General features: G+C 38.6%; 1 protein-coding gene across 10 annotated transcripts in view; it reads right to left on the bottom strand.

Annotated features, from left to right (window-relative positions):
• Nucleotides 1–3,650: 3,650 nt before the first annotated feature.
• Nucleotides 3,651–20,042, bottom strand: part of LMO7 (LIM domain 7) — a 131,208-nt gene continuing 114,816 nt past the window's right edge. For 8 of the 10 annotated variants that reach the window (XM_062566895.1, XM_062566891.1, XM_062566890.1 and 5 more), the window contains 10 exons: nt 19,193–19,285; nt 17,328–17,698; nt 15,334–15,399; nt 14,966–15,031; nt 13,068–13,120; nt 11,147–11,369; nt 9,960–10,232; nt 8,559–8,667; nt 6,695–6,797; nt 3,651–4,386 (listed from right to left, as the gene is read on the bottom strand). In XM_062566895.1, the coding sequence (XP_062422879.1) occupies nt 4,364–4,386; nt 6,695–6,797; nt 8,559–8,667; nt 9,960–10,232; nt 11,147–11,369; nt 13,068–13,120; nt 14,966–15,031; nt 15,334–15,399; nt 17,328–17,698; nt 19,193–19,285 (1,380 nt within the window). In that variant the 3' untranslated portion in view covers nt 3,651–4,363. The remainder of the gene's footprint in view (nt 4,387–6,694; nt 6,798–8,558; nt 8,668–9,959; nt 10,233–11,146; nt 11,370–13,067; nt 13,121–14,965; nt 15,032–15,333; nt 15,400–17,327; nt 17,699–19,192; nt 19,286–20,042) is intronic. The other 2 variants (XM_062566887.1, XM_062566896.1) reach the window with 1 other exon arrangement.

Raw genomic sequence — 20,042 nt, forward strand, 5'->3', positions numbered from 1 at the left:
CGGGGGGAAAGAAAATTCCAGGTCAGGGAATGCAAACCAGTTGCTATGGCACAGCCACTCGCAGCAGGCTAGTCCAGAGGGCGTGCTGGGCTGACCACAAGCTTGCTCTCAGCACATTATGTTTATATAGTGGTGGACATCAGCAGGAACAACCCACACGACAGCCCCAGCTCGACTGTTGCCTCCAGCAGCTTCTTAACCGGCCAGCTTGTTTCCAGGAGGTTAGTCGATTAAAAAAAATCCTCTGCTTTAATAAATTGATACCCTACTGATCAGCCTGGAATATTTGTGAACTAACAATCTGCATCATCCTTCTATATTATATTAAATATAGGCCCCCTCAAGCTCCTAAGAAGCAAGGAGCTAAGCTAAAACATTGACGAGCACTCAGTACAGAGTTCTTTCATGTAATTACACCTGCTGCTAACAGGTTTCCATTAAAGCCGTGAACACACATTGCGTCAATCCATCAGAAGCGATCAGTTGGAATATAAAATACCTCTACAAGCAAGCCAGGTCTCATACTGAGCTCGGATAGTCACATCTCAAACCCTTTTCCTCCCCTGTAAGGGGTAAGGTGGGTTGCGTTACAATAGCTATTAACTAAGGCAAGTGTTGAATTTATCACTTGCACCCTAAGAAAAACCTCCTTGGGGCTCATCTGCAAGCTACTTCCCTGGAAATATGAGTTGTCCTTTGTTATACTAACTCATAGAAAAATTTTTTGAGATCTCATTTTATTTAACCACTGCCCTATGCTGTAGGCTACCCAATGCCAAAGTCACATTCACTTGGACATCATAGTTAATTTACTGGTTTAGTAGTAATCTAGGTCATAGGCTGTGAGCCTAAAGATAAAGTAGATTTAGCGCTGAAAATTCTACGTGAACTGGGACTTCCGAGACACTTTGGTGAGAATTCTGTCACCATTAAGGTAGGCAAACATAGGTGTGCTGCTTGCTCATAAATATCTACTGCCTTTTAAGACGCCCTAAAGTATCCCTTGAGACCTGCAGCTGCCACTCCAGGAGGGCATGAGTATCCCCCAGGCCTTGCATCATACCCCCAGCACTAGGCAGAAGTACTTGGCACTACAAGATCTCAAATGCCATTTCAGCACTTAAGGATCCTGAACTGAGCCCTAAATCTTCACAGATTGTCACAGGCATGCAGAGACCTAGCTTGAACAATTCCACTTAGATACCTACATTTAAGGGTCTTAACCTTAAAAAAGCCTGAAATTGCTGAAAGGAGGCAGAGCAATCAGGTGTTCTTCCTTGAAGAGTATCTCAAAAACAAAACAAACTTTTACTAGAAATTCTCTGGTTTCTTTTTCTTTGTAAGAAATGTTGTTTGTATGCTTAGTTAGCACTGGTTTAATTAACAGTTAATTAACCAAATGGCTGACAAAACCAAAAGTGACTGCTGGGATTGAGCTGCGCATCCCACCCCACAATGCCAGCTATGGGGAAAGACCCAAGATTACGAGCAGTTTCTTATTACTCTCGTTATCTTGCAAGTATAGCAATATGATGATTTACTCAATTATATATGTATTTTTTCTCATTACAACCAAAACATGTATTTTTGCAGTGAAACATGAACAATTCCATTCTTGAGCAAAAAAATCCAGAGCGGAATCTCAGTCTTTTGTATATCAGACTCAATGTACCCTTGCTCAGATTTTATCTCTGATTCCTTGCTAGTCTTGCAGACTAGTTGGGTGACTGAGGACCACTTCACATGTCAGATGCTAATGCAGAAATATTGCCAGTTTTTAACATTTCAGAAAGAGGAATCCAAGACTGCAAATTAAAGCACAGGACTCCTCAGCATGCAAGCTGTACTTCCACACTGCCATCTTGTGTCACTAGCATAAAATGAGTTTTGCTGGCAGGAGTTGAGCTTTGTCCCCCTCAGCCCTTCACCCGACAAGTGACTTCCGTGCCCAAATGATTGCTGGAGCCTTGGCAACATTTCAGGGCTCTGAGGTGCAAAAGCCGTCAGGGGCCACCTTGACTCTTCCCATAGCTTTGCTGCATGACAGTGTAGGGAGAGGGGAAATGACAGACAGGCTAGAATAAATTCATTGAAGCCTTGGAGGTAAAGAAACTTTGACCTGTGACCAAAGGGGGGGGGGGGGGAAGTCTCCCAGTGTCCTTAATTTTCATTTTCAATTCCCGCCCCCCCCCAGGGAGGGGAAAAAATAATGCAGTTGTCCATAGTCTGACACTACCTACCATAAAAAAAAGCTGACAAACAGCTAGCATAGAGGTGTAGAGGGACATCTGCACCATCTCCCTTTCACGCATAATTTTATGTCCTAAACAAGAGTCAAATCTCCATAGCACCTAATTCGGATTCCTACTCTAAACAGCTCTGAGGGACCCAATCTTTCACAGCCAAAGGAGAGGATGAGGCTCCAGGAGAGCTGCGTGAGCAGACAGCAGCAATATGCCTCTGTACTTTGCATATTTGGAGACCGGTCTTCCTAGCTGGGAGTCCTCATCTCCAATCTACAATGTTACTTACCACACCAGTGAAAACAAACAAAACTGAAAATATTTTACCAGTCCATTTCATTGGAAACACTTAACTGAATACCAATAGTCAAGGCCAAGCCAATCATTACACAAAAGCAACTGAACAAGGAGCTTGGCAACTGTGTTGTGATTGGAGACTTACAGATATTTACTTAAAAAAAAAAAAATCAGTGTTTAAAAATAAACGTCTAACACTCCTTTATCCAGCCTTTATTTGCAGGAAATTCTTTGGTAAGTCATAAAGCATCTGTTCAGGGAGGGAAAGACCAACAAAGCAAAGCCAAAGAGAAGACACAAGGGGTTAAAGAGCAAAGTGACTTCCTAGCTTTATGCTCTAGTCCTTCGGCCCACACTAATGCTACAGTTTAGATGGACAATTTAGCGAAGTGCATGTGATGAGAAGACCCACAGAGAAGTTCCCCCACTCCACCACAGCAGTGGAGATACAGGCATGGAACCCAGCTCAATCTCCCTGTGTTTCCTTCAGCTCTTGCACTGCAACCCCCGCCTGGTCCCTGCAAGGTCCCCACCCGTGTCCTTGCTCCCCACGAGTCCGTAGCACTGTGCCTGGCCTTGGTGCACCACGCACAAGTCGAAACCCACAGCCTCACCCTGCCCTCCTACGCGTCCCAGCAGTCATCCTTCTCATCTGCAAAACGTGACTCCAAATTCTTCTCGTCCACATCCTTTGTGGCTTGCAAGGACAGAGATACTTGCAACGGTGCATGAAGTGATTTGGGAAAGCCACTGACCAAAGCAATTTGGGAGCAGCTGCTGAGAAAACATAGCATGCATTCCTGCGGTGTTTTCAGAGGCAGCAGTACCCGAGCCAGGATATTTTCAGTATGTCACTCTAACCACAGTACAGAAATTGTATAAAATGCTGAAGAGAAAGAACATGAGGAGCTTGACAGTATCTACAAAATTTGAAGTCTAGTGAAAGAGAAAGAAGAGCAAGAGCTATTGTTCTTATGTATATTTAAGGTGACACTTTAATCCTTTTATAATTTTTTTCCCCAAAACAAAATTCAAACAATTTTTTTTTCTCCAACGAATCACCTTACAGACATATTTTGCTGGATAGAAAGAAAAGAAACTTCTAATAAATGCACTATCAGAAAAATTTATTTACAAATATACTGTAATTCAACAGCCATCCTCCACTCAGTCTGTGGAAGAAAGTGATAGTTACATTTTTCAAATGGGAAGAAAAGGGAACTCTTCCCCTTCAATGGATTTCACAGACTATTACGCCATTACCACTGAGCAAACAGATTATACTTTGTATTTAACTTTCAAAAAGCACTTAATTTTAGAAAACACCATATGAAAAGCAAACACATTCTGTGCATATAAGTGTAGTTTCATATTAACCTAGAGAATTCACTTTCAGAATATGTCAAAAATAAAGATAGCCATTGCAAATATATATTTATATTAACTATTTCTCTAATGCTCATTTCAAGAGCTCAGAAACAAAATACCCTCTTCATATACCATTGGAAAGTCAGCTAGTTGATTATAAGCCTCAAAAATATTTTGAAGTTATTAGTGAAAATATATTTATTCTCCCTTGTTCTTTCAAATAATTGAAGCTGAAAAGTGAAAGCATTTTCCTCAGACATTTCCTTACTGCAATTACTTTCTCATAAATAAAAATACAGTTACATGAAGGATATAATGCATTGCTATGAAGACTAGACAAGCAAAAGAGTTACTCTTAGAAAAACACACATACACACAATATATATATTTATAGATCTACATCAGCAGCAATCACTTCTTCTATCTGCAACAGTGGTTTCATATCTACATTTGCTTCACATGGAGGTTGGATGTCCAGCTGTTAGAGAGACAGAAGAAATCGGAATTAAATTCTTGTTACTGAAGCACCTTAGTGATAAAAATTTTCAATTGAAAAATTGACAGATAATGGTAATTTCCAATTCTCAGTAGATTCCTAACATCTACTGAAAAAGTTAGCAGTAAAACCATAATATACTTGGAGTTAGTAAGTCAAATTTAATGAAGAATAAAAATTTTGATTTAACTCAACAACTATACCACCGTAAGTATTTCATGTCAAGTAATTTTCCATAGAATATGCACTTTACTAAGTTTTTCAGAGTTATCTTTTGTATCAGCATGAAGAGAATCACTTTTTTTCTTTGAATTTACCTTTGAACATAAATTAAGATTCGTGAAGCAGCTATAGCAACAAAAGCTTTTTATTTTCCTCTCTCTCTCAGCATACATTTGGGGATACCTAACAATGCATTGGTGTTTCACTGTAGTAAAGCTGTAAGTATAAAACACTTGAACAAAAAATGAACAAAAATATGCAAAACCATCACACCATGGAAATCACACAGTGAATATTAATAAACCTACATTTTATCAAACTTTTAGCCAATATGGTCACATTCCAAATCAGTTAATAATCAATCAGGTTGGTGCCCAATGCTAACTGCAGGCACAGGAACCTGTACTGCAGACCAGTGCTGTGTCTTTGGCATATATTCTCATTGCAACAATCACACAGTTTTTTGTATTATTCAAATCACCAATTTCAATGACTACTTTACCTTCAAGCTCCCCTCCCCTAACTCATGCTCCCCTATGTTTGGAAGTGCCCTCAGACTCAGGAAGCTGCAGTCCTCAGGGAAAGGAACAGAATCACTTCTCAAAAATTTACTCTGCTTCACTGGTGTGGCTTTATGGGCTACAATATTAAAGGCTGACTAAACGGCACTTTATCCATGGTGTTTTTGTTTAAAAAAAATTCTGATTCTTTTCAGATTTATCCATCTCTCCCAGTAATTGACCTTCCCCCCCTCCCCAGAAGAAAAGATAGGCAAAGCTCAAATAACATGTATTCAATCTTCTGCAAATAAGTGCCTTAAATAGGAATATTTTGGCCCAGGCATACTACGAACAAGGAAGTGAGATCTCCTAACAGTAATTCACAGAGATCTGGACCACCTCCGAGGGGGAGGAGGGATTTTCTCCCTCCTCCTACTGACCATAGCAGCATCCCTGCTCCTTCAGTCAGCCTCTGTGGATGCACTGTTAGTGTCAAGGAGAGATGTGGCATTTTTCCACTTGTAGCCCAACCAGCACACAACTGTTTGAGCTCTCTGTCTTTGAGGTCAAAGAGAGCCTGACAGCTGCATCAGACACAGAGCTGTGCTTTGAGCTGGGCTTCATCGGTCAGCAGATGCCTGAGGTCCTGCTCGTCGTCGCAGCCCGAGCAGCCCGTTCCCTTTGCTGCCTCCTGGGCCTCCATGAGCAAAATATGCTGTGCTCATGCAGAAGCATGGACTATTTCCCTAGCAAGTCATTCAAAAACCCTTTCACTTAAATGAAGATCATCATTCTATTTTTATGTAGTAAATACAGAATTCTCCAGAGCCACATAAAACCTCTGGGATAACTTCTAAAAATTAGGAGGTTGTCTAGCACTTTCTACAATAGCAGAGAGAGAGAGACAGGAAAGAAACATCTATTATTCAAAGCCTTAACAGGTCCAATAAGTCAGAATTCTGTAAACTGTAATAAAGGAAAAGAAATACTGCATTTTTCAGTTAAGATCTGTAAGTAAATCAATTCCCTGCTGACTTGTATTTAAACAAACAACCAATCATAAAGCTATAATTCAAAAAGTAGCATTACAGAGAGGAAAAAATGGCATTTTTGCCACCTGCACAGGATATACTAATAGCTTTCCTGGCACATGTCAGAATTGAATTAAATATATATTCAGATTAGTTTTTATAAATCTAGACAATTTTTCAAATGATTTCTCTGTTACCAAGATGAGCCTGTTCAGCAACAGACAACAGCTCCCAGACACCGCTTTCTCAGATCTGAGAGGAAAGCAGGATGACTGTACTACTTTTTCTGTCTGAAGCTCCTTAATAGTAAGGTGATAAAGCCAGCTACCAGCAAGTTAAAAGTTAAGAGCGACTACCTTATGAAAGAGGAACTGACAATCAAACCTTTTTGAATCTATTCACTAATATACGAACTTAAACATGAAAGCTATTGACTGGCTCAGCTGTAAAAACCCTTGAGGTTTCTACGCTTAAGCACAAAACACTGGAGCACAAAGAAGAACTACAGTCGTGCGCGCCGCAGTCCGACTGCCTTACTTTTAAATCTGATATAGCAGTCGTTGCAGAAGAGCTCGTTGTTTCGGATCCTGACTTCAGCTCCAGAGCGGGATCCCCCGAGGTCACATCCACAGGCAACACACTGCACGATACACCAATAATTAGCAACTCCACACAAAATACTAAAAAGAAAACATTACTCAAAAGCAGCTTGGATTAAAACTCAGAAAGCTTGAGCCATAAACCCACAACCACTAAAGCAAACGTGTAACAATTAGTAGATCAAAACGCAACCAGCCCTGAGAGAGTATTTTAAGGCGATGACCGGACAACAAATAGCAGAGATACACAAACTAAACAGATACCAAGCAGAAGCTATTCAGAGATTAGTTCATTAAATCTAATTTGAACCTCAGTTCCTCTGAAACTAGAACTGGCTCAACATGAAAGAGTTTGTTCGTTAGACGGCAACAGCGATTTTGGCACAGGGCACCTGGGTGTGCTACTGGCAGATTCCAGGCGGCTCTATGCTGCGAGGCTCCCCGGCAACTTGGCACTCAAAGCAGCAAATACTCGCGCACCCTCGTTTTATTGGGTTGTGCATCATTTTAACATGTTCTCCTCTGGAGAGAGGAGGGCAGTTTCATTTTTTTCTTGAATAAACACACGAATGAACAGCTTGATAACCTTTAGACTAACTATAAGTTTAGTGGCTGAACACACCTTTGCTATGGATATGAACCACCTCTGGGAAAGACTCCAACTCAAAGCGTAACATTCTCCTTACTGAATTTACAAAGCAAAATGCTTTGCTGCCTACAGAAAGACAGATAGCTGGCCTGATTAAATGAGAAATTAATCTTTTGGATGGCAGTTTGTTCAACAGCTCATTCATTTTAAAAAAATTTGGAGAAGATAAATTTGTAATTCTCTTACCCAGGTCAAAACCTACTGATTGATCCCCTTGCGCGTATTATATGCTCTCTGGAAAGGGAGTGAAGAACAACCTTCCCACATGATTCCCATCCCACCTCCTCAGGTGTGCAGGAATAGGAAAAGCCTTGTAATGCCTTGCAACATTTTGGCTGATACATTTGAGCTGGGCACAGTGGGAAAATGTTCTGAACCAGACAGAGAGGAGTCTTTCCTAAACTCATGGAGGAAGTAGGGTCCAAGGGTGTGTCCAAATTGGAGTCTAATTCCTCATCTGGTCCTAGAACAGGGGAACTAACAATTCATACATCTTTTTTAGACAGACATAATTCTTTCAGCTCTGTGTATGCCCCAAATTGGCTGAAAGTCACGTAACCATGTCTCAGTGCTGAGCATGAGCTAATATGCCCAAACTTCTGATCAGGGCCGATTAGGGCTAAGCACAGCTTTTGGTTGGGTGCCGAGTTGTATCCTGCCAGTTTGGACACTGTCAGCATGCCTCTGCCAAAAAAACACCAGGTGAACACTATCTGCTACCATCAATGCAGCAGCATGGGGCAAAACAATGCTCCAGCCCTTCAGCTAGAAGGGACTGGTCACTTTAGATGATTCAGTCACCAGCTGCATATTCAAATATCTCAGACATGAGATATTTTGAAAGGACTCAAATTTTCTAGAAGTGGCTCAGCACCCATTTTTTTCCTGTTTTTTTTGTCATCTGTTGAAAGAAGGAAGAACAGTGAGATGCAAGTCATACTTGTTCACCCTGGTGCTTGAGAAATAGCTCTGGAGTTGAGTGCTAAATGCCTGCAGATAGGATTGCCTCATGGAAATATGCCTGTAGCACGCTGTCAGAGTAGAAGGCAAAGCAGGTGATTAATAGAGCACCTGTGAGCATAACACTGAGCAGCCAGCCATGCGTGCTCCTGATTAGTTCCTGTTCCTTCGTGGTGTTACTCTCAGCTCTCACCTTAAAGCAATGTAAATGATAACAAAGACCGAGAGACTCAATGATCATGGCTGCTCCTTTGCCCAGAACGTTATTACAGTATGAACAGATTTTCTTCCCACTGACCGACCTAGATACAGAATGAAAATCCTTAAAAAATCAGCTTAAAAAGGTTTAAATGGCAAAGAAAAGTTATAAAAAAATTTTTTTTGAGATTAAAAACACACAGAATACTGGTAACAAGTGAATTGTTCAGTTGCTTGGGGAAAATAAACTGAAGATGAATATTCTGTACAGTAGAACTGAAAGCTAGGGAAAGCTAAAATGAAGCTAATTTAAATTTAAAGTTACATAGGAACAAATGAGAAAATTCTTTCACATTTCTAGGTGATGTTTGGTTGCATATTGCTAAGTTCAGAGAGTAAAACACACAGCTTTTCCTACTCCTACCTCACTTCTTGTTTTTGGGAAATCATCTAAAGGCTATATTTTAGCTAATCCCCCCTGCCAAGTCTCACCATCTGCACTTTATTAGATAACAGAAGGCTAATCCTGGACATGCAATATTATGTTAGCTCTTTGAATGTATGCCATACAGAGGTCAATTTCCACAGATTCACCAGGATGTTAGCAAATCAGAAAACTGAAGTGAGAACAAGAACAGCAAATACATTTAAAAGGGTTGTTTTCTTATGTTATAAAGAACACAGGAGCCTGGCTTTAAACAAAAAAAAAAAAAAAAAAAAAAAAAAAAAAGTCAACTTATCAAGTGTCTGAGAATGTAAGAGCAGTGTTTGTAGTGTTATGCTATATAATACACAATTGTGTGTGGATGATTCTCTACAGTCTTATCTGAAGGTACTTTTTAAATGTTTCAAGTGCATAAGACAGCAGTTATCCACCCTGCCACAACTGAATTCCATTTTTATTTCAAAATATGTTGCAATTCTTGCTCTCTTTCCCAAATTAAAAACAACATCCTACTCTGTAATTCTTCAAGGTCATTGGTTATGAGCATTCCTGAGTGTTCCTTGAGTAGATATTGACCACATGCCAGAAAGCTGAGAGGGGAGAGATGAAGATGAAGGCAGTAAACTGTGTGTTTTAGGAATCTTTCGTTAAAAGAAGCCTAAGAAAATAAATGCCTGAAATGCCAGCTGGAGAAGGCTTTTACTAATCATTGTGGTAATCAACAAACACCTTGGAGACTGGTGATTTTTTTTTCCTCTGAATGGCTGCAAGGTACAGGGAGTTAATACCAGCTCATAGTTTCAGCTATGAGCCAGAAAGCTTAAGGCACTTTTATTTAACATCTTAGTTAAGGTTATAGCTGAGAACACTGATGTAGACGACAGTATCTCCAGATATCGCTCTTCACCACAGCCCAAGGTTTATACAACTCCAGCAAAGGGCACTACTGACCTACTGTGCATCTGCGACCCTGGCTGGGAAGCAGAGATGGGTGACTGAGCCTGGGGGACAGTCTGGGAGAGAGACGGGGCTCTCGCAGAGCTGGCCGAAGGAGGTGCTTTGTTAGAGGAAGGAGTGCGCATGTAGGCTCGGTTTGAAGTGGACACTGGGCGACTGAAATCTTGACTAGATGACAGAGATGAGGAGGATGCAGACTGATTCAGCCACGAATGATGCCTCCATGAACTTGTTCTTGAAGAATCGAGATTGTCCAAAGACTCACCCCTGTAATATAGTTATATATACATACAGATGTAAAGGGCAGTACAGCTGAACCAAGAGACATATTCCAGTTGTAAAAAAAAAGGAAAACATTATCCTAGCATTTTACAGATTTTCCAGCATGAATATTCTTATTTGATCACCCTGAGCAATACTTTTAATATATTAATGTAAAGCATTTCAACTACCCTTTGTTCAGTGCTGGTCTCAAGGGAAAACACACTAGCAGGGTGAAAGAAAGGTGGCACTCCAACACTACAGAATAACAGCAAAACACTCTTCTCTGTAGTCTTATCAGGGTGAACTACATCAAAATCTGTTATATCTCAATGGACCTCAGATAGTGGGTTTGTTTGTTTTCTCCCAGGGATACCAGTTTGAAAATAACAATTCACCTGCCACTGGATAGCAACATTGTCTAGAAACAAAGTGTTGGCGCAACAGCCAAACACTCCCATAACTGATAACTCAGCCTGTTTCCTAAGTGACAGACCCAACATTTACATGTTACTTAAAGCAAGACACAAACTCTAGAATTTCGAAAATGATATTTCTATGTAAAAGACATCATCTTTAGCTATAATAATCAATTTCCACAATGAATTGTCATACTAGAATCCTTAAATGCATTTGTCAATGACAAGGCACACTATTGATTTCCACCGCTGGTATATCAACCAAGAAATAAGGAGTTATTTACAGGTCACAGAGTCTCATCTCCACACTCTGTACTTGCAAAAATTGAATCCCAGCTATAATGCAGGCTACTTTTTTCCATCTGTACTGCCATTCAGATTACATTACAACATTTTATAGGCTGGATTTGTTTCTGTACTTTGCAATATGAACTGAAGCTTCAAATAACCAAACAAAAACATCTAACGAGAGACAAAATTAATTTTTAACATGATTCCTACCTCCTCATACTATTGCCGTACAGACTAATAGGCTCCTTATGTACACTGGAACTGCGCTGCCTAATCCAGCTGCTGTCCGTATGAAGAGATGTTTTCTTTCTCATTTCCTGAAGGATTTGTTGTCTCTCCAGCTCTGCTGCAGACAGAGCATGCTCCTTCTGAGACCCCTTCTGTGACTCACTAGTGTTCCAGGACCTTTCTGAATGTTTGCTGAGAGTACCTACTTGAACAATACGCAGAAAACTTTGGCTAGACATCTTAAGCATCCAGTACCCTGGATACAGTTCCAGAAGCAGTAATTCATCATCATATTCACAAGTTTTTCTAGTTCTCTTTCCACAGTTGGATTTCAAATGACAAGCATCAAACTTCACAATATATCACTACTTATTACAAAAATGTTTTAGTCTTATTTCTGTTACTGTGGCCCTTTACATGATGTTTAATTTATATACAGATAGGAATTTCCCTTCACTTCTAGCGATAGGCTTTTTTAAAAGAGCATGACACCTGTTAGTTCTACAAGTTGAATTCTTCCTCTCCAGTATCATAAATTGAAGCACATGTAGACTATATAATTGAATGGTGGGATACTTTCTTCACCTTTCAGAGTTTATATTTTCTTTAAGTTGTTCCTGTTTTCAGGAATTCTTTCCCTATTCAAGGTATTAGGCACATTGCTTAATCTTGATATGCTTATTTTGATAAACACGCACACTTATATTCAAATCTTACATAATTTTCTCTATTATTTGGATGCTATGTTAACTAGTCAGTGTCAGAGATTTAGGGTTTAGAAGACCTTTAGATCCCTGCTTGAAATTTTGAAAGGGGAAACAAACAAATCATCTTTCTTTAAAAGGCATTTAAATATTAGATGGCAGCAATTTTGTTCTTTCTGAACATTGTAAATATCTTTCATAGCAAGACTCTTGAATTGAGAAAATAAGTCACTTCAATTAAAATTTCAATCCTTTTAAATATTGTTCTGACTACAGATTTTTCTCTCAGTTTTATTGCTATAGATTACCATTATACAATATAGTGAAAGTTTATTCTCTCATTAGTCTCTCTGACCAAGCTTTAACGCATGAAAGCACTATTGTCAACCTGCAATATTTCTTCTAGTGCACCATTTATTTTCCTCAAAGTTCTTTTTATATATATTATATTATATATCCTTTTTCTGCTTTTGCTTCAGCTTATGTTGCTGCAGCCATCTATTCACTAACTTCTCATAAGCACTGTCACCTGTCAGACTGATGTGTTTGCAAACCCACTGTTAGAACAAAACCTTTTTCATCACATTTCAGACACAGAAATAGTTTTTGGAAGACAACTGCTGTAATGTGTTTAGAAAATTGTTTATAAACTTTTGAAAAAGCAGTAACGTAACTGAAGAACATAACTCAAGAAAAGCAGCAGGTCTTGGAAAAAAAGACACTGTAACAGTACCAAGAATGGACTTCTGGCTGTGTTAGTCCTACACTAATAGAAGTTAAAAACAGCTAACAGTTGTGCCAAATGGATAACATGTTGGCATGCAGAGCTTTTTTTTATTGACAAAGGAAACATAGCATGAGCACATACAACAATTTCAGTGCTAGACCTACAGGACAGGGCTTATCTTGTAAAGTTTCAGTCATCTAAAAGTTAGGCATCTAAGTTTCATAATCACTTCATAATCACTGCTAAGGCACTCGAGAGCAGATAATCATGTTTGTCTCAAACCTATCTGCTGACCGTATCAATTTTCTTTTCCTGTTAAAACTTCAGTAAATTTTGCCATGTTATGAATTTGAAGTATGATCTATCAAAAAGGTCTTCGACAATTAATCTGGTTAGGATGACTACTTCTGATGCTAGACCAGCTTCTGAAAAAGATACATTTGAAAAATAGTGGAAATTAAACAGTACTTACCATTTCTGTTTGTTGTGACTTCATCCAGTTCTGATGTTGATTTTGACTTATTCCTAAAGACACAGAAAACATTACTTTCTCTACCTCAACTAGGAGACCCGGTTATGGACAAAAGTCTTATCACTCTGGATTATAGATACCCAATCCTTCCTTTCATTAGACCTCTCATCAGCTTGCAATGTACTTTAAATAAGAGACAAAAAAACAGACAAAATGACAACAGTATATTGAGAAAAAAAAAAAAAAAAAGATGTCAATATTGGCCAACACAGATAATCACATACTAAAGACTTGTGAAAGTTTCCAGCTTCAGCTGTAAGGGACCAAGCATTGTATCTTATTGAATAAAAACATGCAAGAAATACAATCCCTTCCCCATGGAAGCTTTGTAAAGATTATAGACAGAGTGATAGCTTTCAAAGCAGATACATAAAATAACCTAGCTTTATAAGAAGCTGAAATCACACTTCAACAGTGCAATTACTAGACTGTAAGCAAAGCACATCCCCAAATACTGCAGACTTTTCTGGGGGTTTATTATTCACTGATTATACCCAGCAGCATATTTTTTTTTTAATTAATTTTAGCCAAGAAAGGTCATTCAAATATACAGGAAAAACATATGGCAAAAAGCTGGTTTGCTGACAGTACAGAAGGGAGCTTTAGCAACACCTTTTTGCTACCTGAAATAACAGTTTCTCAGCTTCAAATAGCTCAGAAAGAAAAACTCCTTTGCAGGACCACAACTTCAACAGCAAAGCTATGGATGGCAGCACAGCAGCGTTTTTGCACATGTAACAGTGGCTGCATAGGAGTTTATAAGGGGAGTTTTGTGCTTTATCTACAGGTAAATGATACATAACTAAAATTGGGGGGATCAAGAAAAGCGATGCAATTTGGTTATCTGTCATACAGTGCTGATCTACTGTTTTACTCATTTGAAAGGACAATTGCACAGTTTTTAGTGAACAGGACTTCCAAAGAGCAGGGCACCCTGGTCCAGGATGATTTTAGAGCCTGAGCCTCCTCCTCATATACATATATACATATTTAAGAGGCAACTATTTAATGGAGGCAACTTTCTGAAGTTAGATTTAGATCTTCCAGCTCTAAACAGATCCTTAAGTTGTACCCTGTAAATTTTGGGGTCCCTCTTAATCCATAAGAATGGATTAAATATGCAGCAGAGATTATCCTTTGGGGCTACTATGCAATGCTATCTAGAACAAAAGCTTGATGGAAGTGTCCTAGATTTAGGTTATCATGGAATTTTATTTTAACCACAACCAGTAATTTAAAGGGAGAAGAAAAAGTTGTCTATTCAAAGAGCCCAATAAATCTGTAATAGCTAACATATTCTGTTGAAATAAATTAAAACAAATAAACGAACCAACCACTGAGCCCAGCATAAAACAAAACTGAAAACGGTCAAAGCGAAGAGAATGTAACTTGACAGGTGGTATAGCTCCTGCCTTCCTGATAAACATGCCACTGCTATCTCTCACTTACCTCCCTGCTTGCTATCTCAGGTTTCACAACCTTGATCAGGACAATTGCACCCTAGTTTGTATAGTACATTATGACACAATCACAATTTTTGGCTGAAATTGTTTTCCAACAGCCAGGTAAGTCTAGTGCCACCTACATATTTACTGCCTTATATTTCTGCTTCTCCCAGTAAACTCCTGCTGACTGTTGTTTACCACAGAGCCTGCAATTTGCCAAAAGTGTGGCTACTTTTTTCTCAAGATGAAAACACGACATGAAAACTGCAAAACACAGCAGCAAAACATAATATGAACTTAATCATCATGGTTAAAGTTACTGGACATTTCAAGGCTTTCTGACACAGAAATAGCGATGTTATAACTGATGCTGAAATTCAATATCACACATACCTGTCAGCAAATGACTGATCAGGTTGCTCCTCACTGGTTTTAGATACCTCATAACGCTCATAATGCCTACAAACAAGATATATTTTTAAGTTCATTTACAGAAAAAGATGCATATAAGCACAAATATTTTCTACTAAAAATACTCAAAATACCTTAAGCATATAATAAAAAGGGTGAATGTTCTAAGCAGGCTTAGTCTTATTAGCCAGAAACAAAACAAAAGAATCCAAAGAAAGGTTGCTGGAAAAAATGCCTGGAAGTACTTGTTTGTAAGTGACTAAAAATCTAAACCGCAGCACGCCAAATTAGTTAACACTTATTGCAGAAAGTAACATTTTAAAGTACTTAGTAGTTTAATTTTTTATTACCTGTCAATGAGAGGATGGCCAGATCGCTCCTCTATTGTTTTAGATACTTCATAGCGCTCATAATGTCTAAAAACAAAATACAGACAATAATATACTGACTGAAAAATTTCTAGAAGTTGAATAAACAGTAAACATATAGAGAGAAAAATGAGAGAGCTCAGATGTATCAGTTAGGAACATGAAAATCCATGAGAAAAAAGCCCAAAGACTTACAAACACTGCAAAAATTTTAAGTATCAGTAAATGACAGTGTTCACCTTATCCATTCCAAAGTCAGGATGTAAGCTTTGTCCAAATACAGCAGCTCTTTAAAAGCTGAGTGTATATTCTAGCAAACTGTTTGGGTGTAGTCTGTTGCCCAGAAGGAGAAATACTTACAAAATCACACAAAGTGGTGATCCACTTGTCTGCCCCCAACCTCAGTGCTCTGCCACTAGCAGACAGCCAGCACAGCTCTTTGGGACAAGTATCATGCCTCCATGTAAGTTTATACAACATTTCACATTTCAAATTGGATGTTTGGCTACCATCATAAACAAACGTTTAACATTAGATACTTAAAACTGCAGTTTGACTGAACCTGCTCATTTACTATTAAGGTACAGAGGTACTCTGGCTCAGCTGCCAAGAAGAACCTGTTTAGCCATTTTAGCAAATGCGCCTCTGCTTCGCTCAGCAGGGACCTCAAGAGCAGAAGTAATTTAACATGAGTTAAAGTAACTCCAGATCTCACAATCTCTCTTGCAAATATATGCAATTTTGTAATCATATTTTCTTCTCCTAAGATTTAACTTACACCAAGCATTATCTTTAGTCATCTCTTTTTGCTTATACAACAAAGGGAAAAAACCCTCAAGAGAAACACCAAAAATTACTGGCTTGTGTATGACTAGCTAAGTGCACAACAGAACAAGGAAAAGTTATTGTTCTAATCTTTCAGCTAGATTAATCTCCCATGACACCTGTAATAGTAGTAAGAACTTTTCTGGGCAAGAACATGTACTTGTGAATTAATTACCTTTTTAAATTTCTTTATTTAAATAAGCTGCTGAAGAAAAAAAAACTGTTTCACCTCTAGAATAAATAATACCCACAGTGGATACTTCTAACAGGTTGTAATACCTAAGCCAGTATCTGTTAACTCAGATATCACGATAACCTAGATATCATGATGGGTAATCAGCACAGCAATTAAACTGTATTGTTGCATCGTCAAACTAAAATGAGAGAAACCTCTTGAAAGTCAGATATGTATTTGCTGGAAAAATAGTTAATTTACTATTAGTACTGAAAGCCTTATATGTTGAACAACTGGCTTTCAATTTACAAGATTATGCAGAGACTCTAACAAATCTTCACAGTAAGTGCTACAGGTCATCTTTGATTTGGTTGTAATTACTGTATTTATACTTCGCTTTCAGTTTAAAAATCAGCAGAAATGGATTAAAAGGACACAGGGAAAGTTTACTCTTCTACCTTTAAAAAGAATGAGCAGCCTCAGCAGGATGATTTGTGCAATAAAACATCACTTATGGCAATGGGCATTGGCAGTCTGTAGCAATTTAAGCCATCACCAAACAGCTTCTAGGTGCCAAAACGCAAAAACACGTATGTAATTATTTCTAGTCTATTTCAGGGCAAAATAAAACAGGTTTATCTAAGGTAAAATGGTTTGCAACAAAGTGGACTAAAGAGTATTACAGGGGAGGAATTTCCTCAAACTATACCACTCAGTCACACACACTTGTGTGACAATGCTTACACTATGCCTAAGGGAAAACACAACCAGGCCCTTACTATTTCACTGCTGAAGTACGTATATGTAGCTAGCATGTTTAGGCTATCAAGTGGTACCTTGCAGTGAATGACTAGTCTATGATAGGAATCATACACAAATGCACTTATACATTCAGGACTTCTACACTCTCTTAGAAAAATATTTAATTTCTACGCAGATGGAAGAGAGGAGCACAACTCCTTTCACAAGAGCAGACCTTTGGTACTGAGGCATCTCCACTGATCCTTCCCTCTGCCTTTCTGTGTGCTGCTTCTGCTTCTCCATCTCCGTGCGCCGCTTCTGCTCCTCAGCATATTGCTGTTCCTGCTCTTTACGTTGTCTCTCTAGCTCCTGCTCCTGGAACTCCCTTTCTCGCTGAAAACGGAGGGCTGCTTCTTTCTGGATCCGCTGCTCCTCCTGGAGCCTCCTCTGTTGTTCTTTTTCTTCCTCATGCAGCAAGCGTGCCACTGACTCACTTCCTCCATCTCCTTCTGCATTGTCAGGGGCACTTGTTCCAGTGCTTGCCCTCCAGCTGGACACTGATGGAGTCAGTGCAGGGACAGACATTGTGTTTAGAACCGTCTGCTCCTGCAGCAGGAGAGGGGGGAAAAAAAGAAAAAGAAAGAGAGTGTTGAGGAAGGAAGGGTTTATATATATATATATATACACATATATATATATATATATATACATTTTTTTTTTTTTTTTAAACAGAGAAGCTTGTTCATGTAGAAAACAGCTTGTTTATTCTATAACAGAAGACTGGGATAAAAAGCAATCCAGAGATTCTCAATGCAATGCACACAGTATATTTTGGTTTCATCTTCCGAGTGTCTGCAAGAACATTCTCTTAATACAACAGCTCCATCTCATACAGCAACCTTAACTAAATCCATGGGCTGTATGTCCACCAGTTTTACACCAGTGTGTAAAACATTCTTCTTTCTAAAACATCTAAACATCACTTATTTTTCAAGTTAGCACATCTCCACTGAAAACAAGCTCTTCTATGATGCCCACAACAACAAAAAATCAATATATACACCAACATTTTTGCTTACCCTTCTTACTCAGAAACTTAAGTTCTACCTAAGAGAACCACTGCAAGCATGTACCAGACCAATGAATTCCACATGACTTGCATGTGGAGGAAGTCCCCATCCTCCTGTGTCCCTCTAGCATCTGTAAGTCAAGCCTCAGACCTACCAACCTATGACTCTTCTCTCAGATGTGAGAAAAGGTCTTTCAATGGTCTAAAAATCTTTTAATTGACACGAACAAATATTCTATGTCAATTAAAGACTGGACCAGTCTTTGATTCTAAAAGTTAAGATGACATATTTTACATTCTTTTGCTACTAAGTCCTCCACCAGTTCAAAGAGGTTTCTTATTGAAGTCCTAAGCTTAATATTAGAGTCATCTTGTTCATTATTCTATGTAAACACAACTGCTTTAGCTAGGATGACTGAACCAGTATTCCTTGATCTCCTATAGCAATAGAGAAGACATCTCCCACATACAGGAAAAAAAAAAGTGTTCATCTTCCTATAGGCAACAACCACAAAAGCAGGCAACTACAGAAAACTGATGTATTCAATATTTCGAAACATTGCAATGCTGAAGTTGATTTAATATTAAGTTTATCAGAGAGAGGATGAATGATGACAATAACAAGTCAGGCACTTATGAGTGTAATGATGAAGCAGTGAAGCAGAATTTCGATAGGTAACACAAGGAGTTAAATATCATTCTGCAAATGTGATCATTTTCATTCTGGTCACAATAATATCCTACATGTTCTAACTTTTTGCCAACATATTTCTGGTATTAGTTACTTATCCATCAGGAAAAAAGTCTAATTCAACAGGCTGCAGGACATCCCATTTCCTCTTTCATTCCTATCTTTGCAACCTCTTTCTGTCAAGTCATAGACAATGTTTTCATACGTATTTATTTTTCAAAGTGAGAAGATACATGACATAAAACAAATTATTTCTCTGCTTCCCTATTTCTACTATTAGTGGAAAAAAAAAGGACCATGAAACTCCACTGTTACAGGTTAAGCCATATTCATAGCCTACCTCATCTAAGTATTTGGAGCTCTCTCTTTCTGCTTCCTGCTTAGCTCGTAGCCATTCTTCCCTCAGTTTTTCTTGTTCCCGTTGGTATTTCTCCTATTAGATTAGATTGAAGTTAGATGAACAATAAGAACCATGGTATGTTTTATTTGCATAAAATATAATACTCTTATTTAATATGCTTCAGAACAGTCAGACTGGTATGGTAAAAACATGCTGGAGCTCCACCAGGCCATTGGGTCTGGCATGAATGAGTGAAATCTTGGCCCACATACAACCACAAGGAATTTGGTCATTGATTTCACAGAATCCAGGTTTACATGCTAGGTCTCCTAACAACTGTCCTCATATTTGTTGTATTCCCTGCCTTACAGTTCAGTTTCCATTTGAACAAAATCCAGCTATGTGAGGTATTTCTTGAAAGACAGAGTAATTATGTTTAACTTGGAATTGGATACAGTAATAAGGTAAACACAAAGTGCTCTCTAAGTGAAATCTGAGGCAGTAATTTGGTTTGAGAGAGAACACTTGATCTTTTGGAAGCTTATATAAACAAAAGCCAGTTTCTGGACTTCTGAATTTGTCCTATAACTGGATTTGGTATGAAACTGATGCATTGTCTTAAGGCATTACATAAGGCACACAAAAAATGGTTTAGTGGGTTTTGTCAGTCACCACTTAGGTCTTGGGAACAGCAAAATGCTTAACAATATCAAAAGTATTCCTTCCAAGAAGTAAGTAAAGATTTAATTTATTCTCTGCTATCATCAATGGAATCCTGGGGAAGAAAGGGAACATTATTACTCTGACCAAATTTAGTTTTTCAAGACTAAAGAAAGAGAAACAAAGAAAA

This window comes from Rhea pennata, chromosome 1 (genome assembly GCF_028389875.1).
Source record: "Rhea pennata isolate bPtePen1 chromosome 1, bPtePen1.pri, whole genome shotgun sequence".
NCBI lineage: Eukaryota > Metazoa > Chordata > Aves > Rheiformes > Rheidae > Rhea > Rhea pennata.